This window comes from Aquarana catesbeiana, linkage group LG01 (genome assembly GCF_042186555.1).
Source record: "Aquarana catesbeiana isolate 2022-GZ linkage group LG01, ASM4218655v1, whole genome shotgun sequence".
Lineage (NCBI taxonomy): Eukaryota > Metazoa > Chordata > Amphibia > Anura > Ranidae > Aquarana > Aquarana catesbeiana.
Window position 1 is genome coordinate 238,553,752 of NC_133324.1, and position 15,979 is coordinate 238,569,730.

Sequence of the window (15,979 nt, forward strand, 5' to 3'; positions counted from 1 at the left end):
GAAAAAAACGAGCGCTTCCCGCACTGCCGACTCTCCTGTCATGCTTCTGGAGAAAAGCCTGGGGATGGGGGGGGGATGGGGAGGAGGGAGACTGGTAACAAGATCTGCCTGAACGGCTATCTTCAGAGATGGTGGCCATTAGGCCGCAGAGCCCGGGTGGTATAACCACTTTCTAGACCCCTGTGGCCCCTCTCTAGCCTGGGGGGAACATTCAAACATGAGAAATCCCCCTTTCCACCTTACCTGCTTGCAGCCTGCTTTGAGATGCTGGGACATAATCAGCACTGAACACCTGAGACAGTCAGTCAGCATGTGTAGGTTTGTGCTCTTGGCAGCCCCCGGTGGTCACAATAGGCATAGCATGCATTTACCTTAAAGGAGAAAAGCCACTAGAACTCAAAAATTCTGTGGAATCTCCTCTTACCTTATCCAGCCGCAGGGTGCTGTTTACACAGACCCAATCTTCACCTCTCACGGTGGGCTCCGTTTGAAAAAACCGTCAGAGACTGGGGCCCCCATCAGTAGGGGGATCCAACAGTTCTGGGACCGTAAAGCACCTCGCCAGAAATTAGGAAGTTTAAAGCCATTTTCTGATCTGCGGGGTCCAGCTCTCTAAAAAGAGAAGCATTACGGGTAAAACCTCGTTTCTTCGGACACGAGGCCCGGGTACCATTCAATTCGGCCATGAAAAGACACTTTGAATGGATCCGGTTCGCCTGGCTTGCCCCAGTATAGGATCTTAGGATATTCCCTTTGGAGCTCAGCACAGGACATCTTTACACGTCCATCACCTAAGACACTGGCGTAAAAACTGAGGTATTCCTGCAAGGGGGAGGGATTATATAGGGGGTTGAACTTCCTGATAGGGTGTGCCAGTGTCCAATCACCAGTGATACCTATATAACCCATCAGTAATTACTGTGGCTCTGTGTCCCGTGATGTTCGAGAAAGAAAATGGAAGTAGTAGTAGTAGTAGTAGTAGTAGTAGTAGTAAGGGTTGTCCCAGGCTTGCCCCTCAATTTGTTTGCATGTATATGGCAGTTTTCCTGTGTCCCTCAATGGATGAGAAAGACAAGACTCAGCTTCTGCCTTCTTAAATATTTCTTGAAGACTCCGGTGAGATGTCCCTCTCACAGTTACTAGCACCACTTCCACGCAACTAGGGTTGCTGGGCATTTCCAACCATTTTTGAGTCCCAACTCTTCCATTCTTTACAATTTAAAATAAATCCCCTTGTAATGTCTGCAGCAGACCTGGGAACTCAAGCACACAAATCTTAACAGTGGTGTCCCGAAAGATGTTAGAAAAGGGTTGGGCATTTTAACTCTTCAGCATTTCCAAACAAGCTAAATGAATTTATAATGAACGTACACTTAGGCAGAACCCTAGACAAAACAGCCAAAATACATAGCTGAAATATATGTGTGAACTGTATAATTTGGAGAAAGGAGACACAAATGTATGAAACTGAAAGAAAACCGTGGTGTCTCCAGTGTGGCTATGCAGCATGGAAGTAAAGTAATGTATGATGTTTAATAACCAGCTTGCATACCTTTGTTCTCGGGTTTGCTGAAGCTAGAGGAGTCACTTTGCTTGATGGCTTCTCTACCTCCAGCTGGTGAATTTTGCCTCTGGTCTTGTAACCTTGAGTCCTTGGCTGGGAAAAAAGAAACACCTTCCATAAAAATAAAGCAATAAACTAAACAGGTACAACATAAGCCTCCTTATATAGTCCTAAATATACATCCAATGTACATTACAGGGGACAAACGTCACATGTTCCTATGCGCTTTGTAAATCCAGCTATGAAGTTGGACAGGACCACTGAAATAAAATTCAAGGAGCATTCTACCTTAAAAACATGTTTATCAATGTCTCCTGCAAGTTCAGTGGAGAACCCCATTTTCTGTCAGTATTTATCAATAAACAGTGCAGAGCCTATATCAGCTGTTCACAGTACATCATTCATGGGATAGGCAAGTTTCAACCCATTCAACTGAGTTATAAAAATAAATGTTGACTTTTTTTGAGGATTTAGAGGACATGAAAAAAACGTGCTTACTACATGTGCTTCCTCCTCTCAAAAATAAAACCCTTCCACAGTTTTGCCCTGCAGTGCTGACTGGTAGTAAATTGTTCATCACACTCTGGTAGAGACAATAGATCACCAGTGCCCATGTTACCACCAAAGTCATATCCACCATCCTGCCTCTCCACATTCCCTTCTTGCACTTACTGCCTGCAGTCATAGGGCACTGCTCTTTTGCACAGAGTCATAACCTCCACAATCCGTACTACCAGCTGTCAGCTTCTGGCTCTTCTCACCTGCATATATTGCCTGCTATTATACCCTGCACGTAGAGACTAAATTTTCTCATTCACTTATTAAAAAAAAAAAAGCAAACTAATCAAGGCTAAAATTTACTAAAAAGGAGTTAAATATGCTTTAAAAGTTCTGCTCACAGGGAATAACTAATAAAGTGCAGACACTTTCCATACGATTGAGTAAAAAAAAAAAAAAAAAAAAAAAAACACACACACACACACACACACACACACACACACACACACACACACACACACACACCTCCTTTTCCATTATGTATTATAAATATTGTACCTTCACAAGATGGGGTAACTGCTCTATTTGAAGCTGGGCTTGCAGGGGTTGGCGATCCAGTGGGTACAGGCACAGCTACAGATTCAGATGCTGTATAACCAGCCTGAGGAGAGTTTAGAGATGGTGCTGCAGAACCACTACCGATGGCACTTTGTCTTGGAGATCGGGGCCGGTGAGTCTTTGGAGACAGTCTCTGTACTATGGGGGGCGGGTTAACAAAATCAGAAAGGGTTTAAAGATGTACAATATATTACACAAGGTTTTTCTGTTCTCCACTCAGTTATTAAAAGCTCTAAATCACCCTCTGCAAATAGAGCCCGGACATAGCTACATTATGCTACATTTAAATCACAAATAAAGTGTGTGCAAGTGTGGGTGTGCAAGTGTGTAAGTGTTAAATCATAAGAAATAGCAATAGAACCAGACTACGAAAATCATGAGATTGTAACAAGTAGGAGGACCCTTAGAGCAAAAAAAAAAAAAGAAATAAAGCGTTCAGTCTTACCTCCACTTACAACAGATGACCACGAGCTGCCAGAGGAGTTATTTCGAGCTACAGGTGGAGCAGACACTTCTCCAGGTTCATTACGAGAAACAAACTCAAGGCCCCCACACATGCTCCTACCATTAGAAACTCTGTGGGGTCGAGGATGCCGCTGTGCCTTGGGTGACATCCTTGGAGGTCCTAGAAGTAAAAACACCTAATGTAATATTTAACAAATATTTAACAAACATAACCAAAAGGATGGTATTTCATTCACATTTGTAAACTGGACATGTATGCATTAAAAAAAAAAATTATTGCACGTGACATACCAAAAACGATGGAGGAAGACAATTAAGACTCCATTTAAAATATAACAGTTGAAGCCACACCAAAAAGCTGTATTAGTACAACACACCAGCTACTAACTGTGGGTGCACATATCTGAACATACATGAGTGTATACATCAGAGAAGAGCGTCAGAGATGCCCAGGAGGCGTAACTAGAACCCTCAGGGCCCGGGTGCAAAAAAACATAAAATTGCCCACCAGCCAGGGCGCACCCATGGTGGTGGAACGCCAGAGCATGGTCACAACTGCGACCTTTGGGACCCTGGTAGTACCGCCACTGGTGTCAGTATTTTTTTATTTTAGTTATTTTATTTAGCTTTTTTTTTTTATTCTTTCACAATTTTATTTTTTTAAATTATTTTTAAAAATTTTTTATTCAAGAAAGCTCATATCACAAAACAATATAGTGCAACTTTTTGGAGCCACACAGGACCCCGTTTTTGGGCATATGATAAGACATGCCTGGCAAAGGGGTCCTGCGTGGCTCTGAAACGTTGCACTACATTGTTTTGTGATGTGATCTTTCTAGAATAAAAAAGTTTGGACGAAATTGATGCTCCTTGGTGTGCTGGCCAATATCTACATATCGTACAGGTTACCGTATCCAGCTGGCTGTCGCTACAGTATCCAGTACCTTAAGAGCTCATTCCAGGAATGTGTGCGATGGGAATATGGACTGTGGGTGCGATATCAGGGGTCTAAACAGACCTCTGATGTTTCAGAATGAATGGACAGAAATAGCTTTATACAGAGCTTCCTGTACATTCACAAACTGAAGCATTGTAAACACAGTTATAAATGAACTGGGTCAGCGATCCCTGCGGATGACTGATTCTATTCATTAAGACAGGGGAGGGGTGAGCATCAGTGCTGGAGGGGGGAGGGGGGGAGGGGTGAGCATCAGTGCTGGAGGGGGGAGGGGGGGAGGGGTGAGTATCAGTGCTGGAGGGGGGAGGGGGGAGGGGTGAGTATCAGTGCTGGAGGGGGGAGGGGGGGAGGGGTGAGCATCAGTGCTGGAGGGGGAGGGGTGAGCATCAGTGCTGCAGTGGTGTGGGGGGATAGGAGTGGCAGTGGTTGGAGGGTGGGGGATAGGAGTGGTTGGAGGGTGGGGGATAGGAGTGGCAGTGCTTGGGGGGAGGGGTGAGTGGCAGTGCTTGGGGGGAGGGGGGGGGGGGGGTGATGGAATCCGCGGTGGTGGTGGTGGGGACTGGGTTCATTGGCAGCGCTGGTTGCCGGGATCAGAGACACTTAATTGCTGTCAGTGTCCACTCTGTTTCCCCTGCATTGCTCTGTGTCTCTCGGCTCCCTCCGCTCCACTTACATCTGTTAGGAGATGGGGTCTCCTCACACAGCGGCCGTAACCTCATGCAGCTCCTCCCCCATCACTGTACTGGGTCAGCTGGCACTGTTCTAGATTCAGCTCCCCAACTGCATGCCCCATCATCAACCTGTGGCAAATGGAATGGGCAGTCCACTGTGCAGTGAGTGTCCCTGTTCCGACCATAACTAGAGAAGTCAGCGCCCCTATCCCCCCCCCCCCCCCCCCCCCCCCCACAATGGCGGAACACCAGGGCCCAGTCGCAAGTGCGACTGCTGGGACTCTGGTAGTTCCACCACTGGAGATGCTGAAGAAAGATAAAAACAGAATTATCATTTACCATCTGATTATGAACTGTTCATAAAGTATTCTCTGAAAAAAAAAAATCACTATCAGTTTACTACAGCGTATGTATAGATCCTACTTGTATGTAATTCTCATAGTAATTTTACATGCATACAACTTAAAGCGGAGCTCCACCCAAAAAGGAGAAGTTCCACTTTAAGGCCTCCTCCCCGCCTCCTGTTTGTGAAATGGATCTTTTGACAGGTATGCGCTCCCACTTCTGCTTCTATTGCCTTAGGCGATCAGAGGTTCTCCTTCCCCCTCCCGAAGTCTTCTGGGACACTTGATAGGTCCCAGAAGACTTTGGAACCAGTCGCAGAGCACAGATCGCACATGTGCAGTGGGCACCTGGCTGTGAAGCTGCAAACGCTCACAAGCGGGTGCCCATAGTAAAGTTGCCGATGAGGGAGGACACAGGGCAAACACGACTGGGGTGAGAACACCAATGGATCATGGGACAGGCAAGTGGCTGTTTAATAAAAGTTAGCAGCTACAGGTTTTTGTAGCTGCTGACTTAATGTTCACTTAAGAGACTGGAGCTCCGCTTTAAAGGGCCTTCTGTATGCCCTGAAGCAGAAGAGCACAGATGCTAAATACAGAACCAACAGGGACAGTGGAATGTCATTTCTGAAGGACCCTACATTGACAGTACCTGCACATTTTTTTTATTTTCTATTTCATAAAAATTAGTAAAATGGAACACGTGGTAATTCCAAATTGCATTTTTCCATGCAATTGCAGAAAAATACTGACAAGCTAATATACAATTCTATGTTGTAAGTGAAATATTGGCTTTAATCTACTGTTAAAATGAAGGATAAATCCACAAACCCTCGGACTCCATCATTTAACTGTACCCAACACACCCATTACTCTGCACCCTCTGGCAACAGCTGCAAGCCACACAGTTGAGTTTCCATCTCTCTTCTTCCCAAAGCCAGACTCCTTCTCTTGCACCCTTTGGAATACCTGCTCTGTCTGTAACAAACTCCCTTCTCTCCATGGCCTATTTATCGCCAACTACTCGCCATCACTGAAACCTGGATTCATGGATCCGACACTGCTTCTTCTCCCTGGACTCACACCCCCAGACCCAATGGACGGAAGGGAGGGGGAGTGGGAAACATTCTAGCCCCACATAGCTCCTTTCAGGTACTTGACCCACCTCCCTCTGTCACTCTCATTTGAGGCACATTGCATTCATCTTTTCTCTCCAGTCTCTCTAAGGATAGCTGTGATCTACCGGCCCCCTGGACCAGTATCAGCTTTTCTTGATGCCTTCTCTGACTGGCATCCCTACTTTCTCTCTTCTAAAATCCCCACACTCATTCTCGGTCACTTCAACATTCCTGTTAATACGAACACTCATGCTGCTTCCAAATTTCTCAGTTTAACCTCCTCCTTTGACCTGAAGCAATGGATACACACTTCTACTCACTCTGACAAACACCCTTGACTTTTCTCCCAGCTATGCACTCAGTACAACCTCTCCAACTATCCTTTCCCTCTCACTGAACACCACCTTATTAGTTTTATTCGCTCCCTCTCAAGTCTCAGAATGATTTCAACCAATATAAATCTGCCCTCCAAAAATACAATTGCTGCCTCCTCACTGCCAAGCAGACCTATTTTATCATCACTCTCATTTACTACTTATCATCCCGTCTTCGTCAACCCTTCTCTACCTTCAACTCTCTACTTCGTTCTCTATTGCCTCCACCTACTAACTCACTCACTGCCCAGGACATCACCAATCACGTCAAACATAAGAGGGACACAATTCGTGAGGCAATCTCCACTGTACATTTGCCTTCTTCACCTAACACCCCATGTCCACAGGTACAATTACTTCCTTCATTCAAGCCCGCTACTATAGATGAGGTTGCTAAACATTTCTCCAACGTCCACCCTACCACCTGGCCCCTGGACCCTGTTCCCTCACAAATGCCAAGGTCACCCACTGGCTCTATTCTACACACCCTAACTCGCATCTTCAATCTCTCCCTCTCTTCAGGCATCTTCCCAAACTCTCTAAAACATGCATTAGTCACCCCTATTCTTAAAAAGCCTTCACTAGACCCCACTAATCTTAACCTATGCCCCATCTCCTTGCTCTCCTTTTTATTCAAACTCATTGGACGTCTGGTCTTTATTGACTGAGTGACTACCTCGCAAAGAATAACCGTCTTGATCCCCTTCAGTCTGGTTTGCACCCTCAACACTCCACAGAAACTGCTCTCGTAAAACTCAAACTATCTGCTAACAGCTAAATCCAATGGACACCATTTTGTACTCCTACTCTTAGACCCCATACACACTATTAGATTTTCTGTAGGATGTTTGTCTTCAGATTTACCAAAACCATATAATATAAGGTCAAACCTTAAGAGTTTCAATTTGTATGCAATCAAGCAGACCCTTGCACTACGTGGTTTTGGTAAATCTGAAGACAAAAATCTGCAGAAAATCTAATAGTGTGTAGAGGGTCTTAGACTTCTCTGCTGCCTTTGACACAGTGGACCACTCCCTCCTCAAAAAAAACTCCATGCCTTTGGTCTCCGTGACTGTACTCTTCGCTGGTCCTCATCCTATTTATCCATTCTTCAGTGTCACTTACACCACTTCCTCCTCTCCCTTTCTCTGTTGGGGTCCCCCAAGCTTCTGTTCTTGGACCCCTTATTCTTCATCTACACCTCCTCCCTGGGTCAGGTAATAGCCTCCCATGACTTCCAATACCATCTCTATGCTGACGACACCCAAATCTCTCTACTCCTCAGCTCACTCCTTCAGTCTCCTCACTAATTTACTAACATACATATCAGCCTGGATGTCACACCACTTTCTCAAACGCAATCTATCCAAAACCGAGCTCATGATTTTTCCTCCCCCATATGCCTCTTCCCCTGATTTCTCTGTCAAGCTCAATAGCACCATCAGCCATTCTCTGCATGCCAAGGTTCTAGGTGTAAGCCCCTTCAGTCGATCATGAATTAAGTCAGTGTCTGCTACCGCTGTCAATTCCACCATTGGCTTCCACTTAATTAAATTAAAAATTCGAACTTACAAAGCCATCCACAACTCGGCCCCCAGCGACATTACTAACCTAGTCTCAAAATACCAACCTACTCGTTCCCTTCGTTCCTCCAAGACCTCCTGCTCGCTAGCTACCTCATCACCTTCTCCCATGCTCGCCTCTGGGACTTCTCTCAAGCATCTCCTAGCCAATGGCACTCCCTACCCCAATCTATCCGACCATCTCCTACTCTTCTTGCTTTTAGACTATCCTTGACACTTCAGAGAAGCCTATCCAACCCCCATCTAACAACTGTACTTTTACTTTCTCCATCAGATCATCCCCCACAGTTATTACCTTTTGTATCACTTCACCCTCCCTCCTAGATTGTAAGCTCTAACAAGCAGGGCTCTCTGATTGCCCCTGTATTGAACTGTATTGTAACTGTACTGTCTGCACTCATGTAGTAAAGCGATGCGCAAACTGTTGGCACTATATAAAGCCTGAATAATAATAAAAACAGATAAATCTTAGTCTTTATGCAAGAAGAGAACATTAAAATGTATCTGCACTAAAAACTCCTAAATGCACATGTACATATTACATAGTTAGAACATTAAATAAACGATCACTTGAGGACATGCGCATTTGCAGTAATAATTTATTAAATTAGTTATGCATTAGTCAACTTTACAAGCCTAAAGCCGGCTGTAAATTTGGTTCAGCAGGGACTCCCCGAGATTCAAACCATCTAAGGGCAGTACCCAAGTCAATCCATCAATCGACTCGGGTACAACCAGCATGTCTGATTTTCAGCATGTGATTATTGCAAGCGGCTATAGTGTTCTCCCGGCAGAGAAGCAGGGAGGGCTCTCCCCATCAACACTGTTGCACCATCTATGGCCTGCCCTACTTTTAAGCTGCAGAGCAACAGGCCAGAAACCTGCTAAACGTTCTTTAAATTCTTACTTTCAGTGAGTAAAAAGATTTAAAGGTAAACAGTAGAACAAAATAATTCCATAGATACCTCTTAAATTGCGCAAACACACGCCAACCATGCAGAGTTAAAGCAGCAAAGTTGGTTCCACATTTACAGCATGTATTTAGCTAAAAATTAGCTCCGGAGATCACCTAAGATCAAACACGGTCCATTATAAGAGCTAGACTTATAATAATAAACAAAAAAAGTGCTGTTTGGGAAGAGGAGTGTGGTCATCAAGATAATGTGTAATCTCCCCAGAAACAAATACCTAACAGAGGTTCCAACCCCTTACCAAATATCAAAACCTTAAGGCCCCTTTCACACTAGCGCAACTTCAAAGTCGCGCAATTTCAGGGAATGCCTGTGTAACTCTCATCAAAGTTGGACCAAAGTAGTGCAAGGACTACTTTGAAGTTGGCATGACTTGAAGTCATACTAATATAAATGGTTGTCATTGGTAATCATGGGGAATGTCTTATCATGCGACTTTGCAGTCCCAAATCGTAGGACAAGTCGTACAAGTGTGAAAGGGGCCTAAAAGGGGTGTAGTGTATACAGATACACTGTAAACCCCTGACATAGTATCTATCCCTTTGCCACTGTATCAAAATTAAGATGTAGATGTAACCTACAATTTAAAACCTTAACCCTACTATGAGTTTAATCTGTCAGAACCATACTTACCTTGAGTGTACACAAGCACCAACACTGAAAGCTACTGACCAATGCATAAAACAAAAAAAACTGAAAAAAAAACTGCTGGCATCCAGATACCAGCATTAAAACAAGATTGATTGTAAATGTAATATCTTGCCCAAACTAACTTAAGATTTAAAAACTAAAAATCATTGTCTACATTCCTTAATCACCTTTAATCACCTCAAGTATAGGTGCATGTTAATCGGGTAAACAAAAAAATGTGATCTTAACATGTAAGGACTTGTTTATGGTTACACGTGTTGGGATCGCTCTTTGAAGAGCATTTGATAGGCCACGAGGTGTTTTATTGCCTCTTCAACTTCTGCTTTAACCCCTTATACCCTGCACCATTCAGCTGAATGGGGATATGTTTTGTTATGCCACAATGCTTTGCTGTGGCATATGCCCTCCAATGCCTTTGCAGCATAAATAGGGAGCGGGTGTGGGGGGGGGGTAAAAAGTAAAAAAGCAGCAGGACCTCGCATTTTAATGACTACCATCCCCCCCACCCTCATTCACATGCGTAAATGAGGCCTAAAAGGTACTGGGAACACAGTTACAAGCCTTAGAATAAAGGGTTGATTTAAAATCATTCCAAGTAGTACAGATCTGAGGATGAGCAGGTGGTACACATGGTGCGATGCCTAGGTGCACCTAAAGTTTAAAAAAAAAAAAACACATTACATTTTGACACACTTCTGGCCGTTACCCACTGCAAACTTCTTGGGTGTCAGGGCCTTCTCCACCACCTTCCACAGACCTGGCAATATGCGATGGCTGTAAATAAATATAGCTTGGCCAGATCTGAGTCAGTACAAGATACAAACAGATTTGGGAGCACAAGGATGAGTGATAACACTATATTCATCTGGACCCACTCTCCTGCCCGATCAAATCTGCAATTTGGGCACTACTCAGGAGTGTGTGCAGGCAACACAGTTTTGAACAAACTTGGGGAAACTGGAAATATCTACAAATGCAACAAGTTAAGCAAATTTGGTGGAAGAAACAGCTTTATAAGCACAGTTAAGACTAAGTACAACAAATGAAGATTCATGCCAAAAGAAGCAAAAAACTATTGAACTAAGCAACATGTGACAAACTGTTCAAACAAATAATAATCTGAAACGCAAACTTCAAAAGATCAATCACTGCCAGTTAGGTTAAGCATGAGTAGCAGTAATAAGCAAAGTAAACAACTCTACTTTAGCAAGCAGCAGAGGAAAAAATGCCTCTGTTAAGCATATGTACTGTACAGTACACGATTAGTATTACAAGCAAAATAAAAAATAAATAAGTATTTGGAAAAAGGAGTTTTACTTTAATATGGCCATAGGGAAAAATAAATTTTGCCATTAAAAACAGAAACAGAATTGAAATTACCTAGGTAAAAAAATAAATAAAAAAGCCATGATAAAAACTATAATGGTTACAGAAAGCAAGTAAATTCACCAATAACTGTAAGCAGCTATCCCAAGTACATGATGACATTATATGAGCAACGAAAGTAAGCAACACAAGCTGATCATGCATTCTAGGATACACGCTGCGCTTGCAGAGAAGGTTTGTTATTGCAGTCCAGCTAAGCAGCCCTAATCAAATTATATAGATTACATTTAAGAAACTGGACCATAGCTGCAACAAGGAAGCTGTAGATGTGATTAAGGTCTTAAGAATGCCATAAGCGTAGATGCAGGATGTAGAGGGGTTTTACAAAACAAACAAAAAACAGAGGTGTTGTACCTTCTGAAGACATGCGTTTAGGCATAGTAGAGACAGGAGCTGGAGAACCATGAGCAGAGGGGTGAGACGGTGGCCTTGATGGCCGCGAAGGGGGCCTGGAGGGCGGCCTTGTAGGGGTGGCTGCCCGAGGTGGAAGAGAGTTGGGACCTGACTGGTAGCGAGAAGGTGGGCGGGAGGAAGGAGATGGACAAGGCGATGGCCAGGGAACACCTGACAGAACAAATGAGATGAAGGAAAGTATAAAAAAAACAAAAATATGGGAATGAAAAGGAAAGTGGGAAAAATAGAAAATAACATAGGTGAACAGAAAAAAGTAAAATATAACAGAGGGGAAATGATTTTTGGCACTATCTGCAATTTAATAAGAAAAAAGCTTGCAAATAAAAACGTTAAAGTCCATAACATATACAGCGCAAAAGCTCTAGTTCATATAGTATTGTATCACACCCATTTGTGCATTAGGTTACCTATTTTATACAAATTATAAAATTATCAAAACGTAGCTCCTAGCTAGCAACACTTCTATTAAACAAAAAGCAAATAAGATAAAATCATACATATTGGGGGTGCAAAGTTTATAAACTTGCCTCCATTAACAACTCTTTGGTCAGTTCCAGAACTGGGACTGTACTCTGAAGAATGTGATCCAGTTCTTGATGGTATAGGTCCAGATCCAGATTGACCCATCCTTGGTGAATTTTGCCGTACACCATGGCTACTCCATGACATTCCATCCTTACTTCTCTGCCCTGGAGGTACATATTTATTTTCCCTAACGAATAGAAAAAAAAAATATAAAAAAAAAAAAAAAAATTTAAAAAAAAGGAAGAGGGGGGGAGTTTTCATAAAATCCGTCCACAAAAGAAAAAAAAATCCAAACCTAGGAGTCACAGAATGCCCATCTCGGTCGCACAAGTTGCGTTGAACAGCAGTGTATTTTTCCTCTTCAGATCTGTCGTCATTTTCCAAGGCAACACGGGCTTTATATTGAGAGCTTGACTCAATCTCTTCAGCTATCTGAGCTGCTCGTGCTTCCCTCTTTAAAAACTCTTCAGAATTGTCCCTTTCTAAAGGAACTCTGAGGAAAAGAGAAGAATATGTTGATTGTAAAGAACACCAGTAATCACAACCAACAAACTGAAAGCTTTTGAATGGCAGATGACCTACAGAATACTACACACAGAAGTTAAAGCTACATGTTATCTGGTTTCACTCTTTTGTGGCCGTAGCACTAATCTTTCAGGATCGCTCATCAGAGAAATACAAAAAAAAAAAAAAAAACACAACACAACACACACCAATTCTCCCCCCCTCCACTAGAAACCTCCACTTACGTATATGAGGAAAGACTGCTGTCATAGGTGGATACTACACCATAATTTTCTTCATTATAGCGAAACATTTCATTGGGATCCCAACCATTAGACTGAAATCAAAAAGATGGTTAATATAAAACACACAACCAAGACAAACGCAATATTTTACCACCAATAACACAGCAGTCAAAATGCATTTTTTGTACAAAACCACCTGTCCTAAACTGTATATACGCACCTGCTCAATTTCTGTGAAATACATTACTGTGAAATGCCATTCCTTAATAAAGTTGAATACAGAAGCAAGGATAGAATACCTAGTAGAGGATGGAATGTAGAACTGCCTACACCCGAGATGGTCATAAAATATTATAATAGCACCAAAACAATCTACTTTTTAAAACAAGTTCACCTTTTGAAAAAGATAAATAAAAAATGCATTTTTTTTTAAACCTGCAAAAAAGTTACATAGTAGGTGAGGTTGAAAAAAGACAAGTCCAACCCACGTGTGTGATATGTCAGTATTACATTGTATATCCCTGTATGTTGTGGTCGTTCAAGTGGTTATCTAATAGTTTTTTTAAACCATCGATGCTCCCCGCTGAAACCGCCTGTGGAAGGGAATTCCACATCTTTGCTGCTCTTACAGTAAAGAACCCTCTACGCCAGACATATCCAAAGTCCGCCCCGTGGGCCAATTGCGGCCTACGCTCCGGTTTCGAGCGGCCTCCTGGTAATTTGCACATATATAACTTTTATGGCCCCCCCCCCCCCCCCCCCCCCAACGAATCTCCGAGCGTCGGGGCCACAAAAGATACATATATGCTGGCTGCCTTGGAGGGGACAGGGAGGGGGCGGGACGAGTGCCGTACATACAGGAGTATTTCCTGTTTACATAGCAGCATCTCTAACAGGAAGTCCCGTCTCCTGCGCTGCCATTGGATGACTGTTCTGTCCAATGGAGGCAGGACTTTCTATTAAAGAGGTAGCCTCGAAAACAGGAGTTTCTCCTGTATGTATTCTGTTGGTGCTCCTCCCGCCCCCTCTGAGGCTGCACTGATGGCAATGGAGGGGGCTGCAGATGGGCACTGACCCTTATTTTGCTTCACAGTTATTTAAAATCTAAGTTTTTTTCCTGAAACTTCCCTTATAAAAGTGAAGGTGTGTGTTATACACCGATAAATATGGTACATTCAAATAACACGCCCAAGCTTATCTCTTCACCACATACAGCCACAAAGGCAGGAGAAATTTTGTTGGGCAGTGTATTAGTGCTCAGGCAAAATGGTCGGCCCTCACGCATGTTCACTTCATTAAATCTGACCCTCTGTGAAAAATTTTGGACACCCCTGCTCTACGCAGTTTAAGGTTAAACCTCTTTTCTTCTAATTTTAATGAGTGGCCACGTGTCAGATTAAACTCCCTTCCGCTGAAAAGTTTTATCCCTATTGTGGGGTTACCAGTATGGTATTTGTAAACTGAAATCATATCCCCTCTCAAGCGTCTCTTCTCCAGAGAGAATAAGTTCAGTGCTCTTAAAATTTCTTCATAACTAATATCCTCCAGTCCCTTTATTAGCCCTTCTATGTACTCGCTCCATTTCCTGTACATCCTTCCTGAGGACTGGTGCCCAGAACTGGACAGCATACTCCGGGTGAGGCCGGACCAGAGTCTTGTAGAGTGAAACCTAATTTGCCATGTAGTTGCCCACCCCATTAATTTGTTCAGATCTTCTTGCAAAGTTTCCACATCCTGCAGAGAAGTTAATGCCCTGCTTAGCATCGTCCGCAAATACAGAGATTGAGCCGTTTATCCCATCTTCCAGGTCGTTTATTAACAAATTAAATAGGATTGGTCCCAGCACAGAACCCTGGGGGATCCCACTTTCCACCCCTGACCATTTCGAGTACTCCCCATTTAGCACCACTCTCTGAACTTGCCCTTGTAGCCAGTTTTCAATCCATGTACTCATCCTATGGTCCATGCCAACAGACTTTACTTTGTACAGTAAACGTTTATGGGGAACTGAGTTGAATCCAGATACACCACGTCTACAGGCCTTCCTTTATCTAAATGGCAGCTCACCTCCTCATAGAAGGTTAATAGATTAGCAGTAATCAGCATGGATTCATGAAGAATCGTTCTTGCCAAACCAATGATACCGTTTTCATTACTAAAATCTTGTATATGGTCCCTTATCCCCTCCAAGAGCTTGCATACTATTGACATTAGGCTAACTGGTCTGTAATTCCCAGGGATGTATTTCAGCCCTTTTTTAAATATAGGCGCTACATTGGCTTTTTCACCATTTATCTGGTACCATTCCAGTCAGCAGACGGTCAGTAAAAATTAGGAACAATGGTCTAGCAATTACTTGACTGAGTTTTCAAAGTTGATTTCTAATTCTGTCCTTTGTTAGCCATGAGGGTGCTTCCTGAGATGTGTCATGAGGATAAACACTGCAGTTTTGGTTACTGAAGCCCCCAGCTTCCCTAGTGAAGGCTGAGAAGAAGAATAAGTTCAATACCTTCGCCATCTCCCCATCCTTTGTAGATTTTCTTCCTCATTCTTTATGAGGCCAATATGGTCTGTCCTTCCTTTTTTACTGTTTATATTCTTAAAGAATTTCTTGGGATTTTTTTTTGCTCTCCTCCGCTGTGTGTCTTTTGTGTTCCATCCTAACCGCCCTAATTGCACCCTTACATTTCTTGTTGCATTCTTTGTAAAGTCTGAATGCTGATGATCCCTCAGCCTTGTATTTTTTGAAGGCTCTCTTTACTCTTATATGCATTTTAACAGTGGAGATAAGCTAACCAGGACTTTAGTTTGCTCTTTTAAATTTATTTCCCAATGGTATGCACTGGCTAATGCCCGTCTTTAATATGCTCTTAAAGCAAACCCATCTGTTCTCAGTGTTCTTTGTTTCCAAGATTTTATCCCCATTTATATCTTCTAGCAAGGTTCGTAGTTTAGGGAAGTTGGCTCTTTTGAAAATGTAAAGGGTCTGGAGGATCTTAGTTATGAGGAAAGGTTACAAGCACTGAACTTATTCTCTCTGGAGAAGAGACGCTTGAGAGGGGATATGATTTCAATATACAAATACCGTAC

The 15,979-nt window shown here is 43.0% G+C and overlaps 1 protein-coding gene across 7 annotated transcripts in view; it reads right to left on the bottom strand.

Annotated features, from left to right (window-relative positions):
- Positions 1–15,979, bottom strand: part of ATXN2 (ataxin 2) — a 113,804-nt gene that overhangs the window by 43,806 nt on the left and 54,019 nt on the right. For 6 of the 7 annotated variants that reach the window (XM_073626222.1, XM_073626211.1, XM_073626191.1 and 3 more), the window contains 7 exons: positions 12,890–12,981; positions 12,436–12,633; positions 12,143–12,327; positions 11,556–11,765; positions 3,126–3,305; positions 2,621–2,818; positions 1,553–1,657 (listed from right to left, as the gene is read on the bottom strand). In XM_073626222.1, the coding sequence (XP_073482323.1) occupies positions 1,553–1,657; positions 2,621–2,818; positions 3,126–3,305; positions 11,556–11,765; positions 12,143–12,327; positions 12,436–12,633; positions 12,890–12,981 (1,168 nt within the window). The remainder of the gene's footprint in view (positions 1–1,552; positions 1,658–2,620; positions 2,819–3,125; positions 3,306–11,555; positions 11,766–12,142; positions 12,328–12,435; positions 12,634–12,889; positions 12,982–15,979) is intronic. The other variant, XM_073626240.1, reaches the window with a different exon arrangement.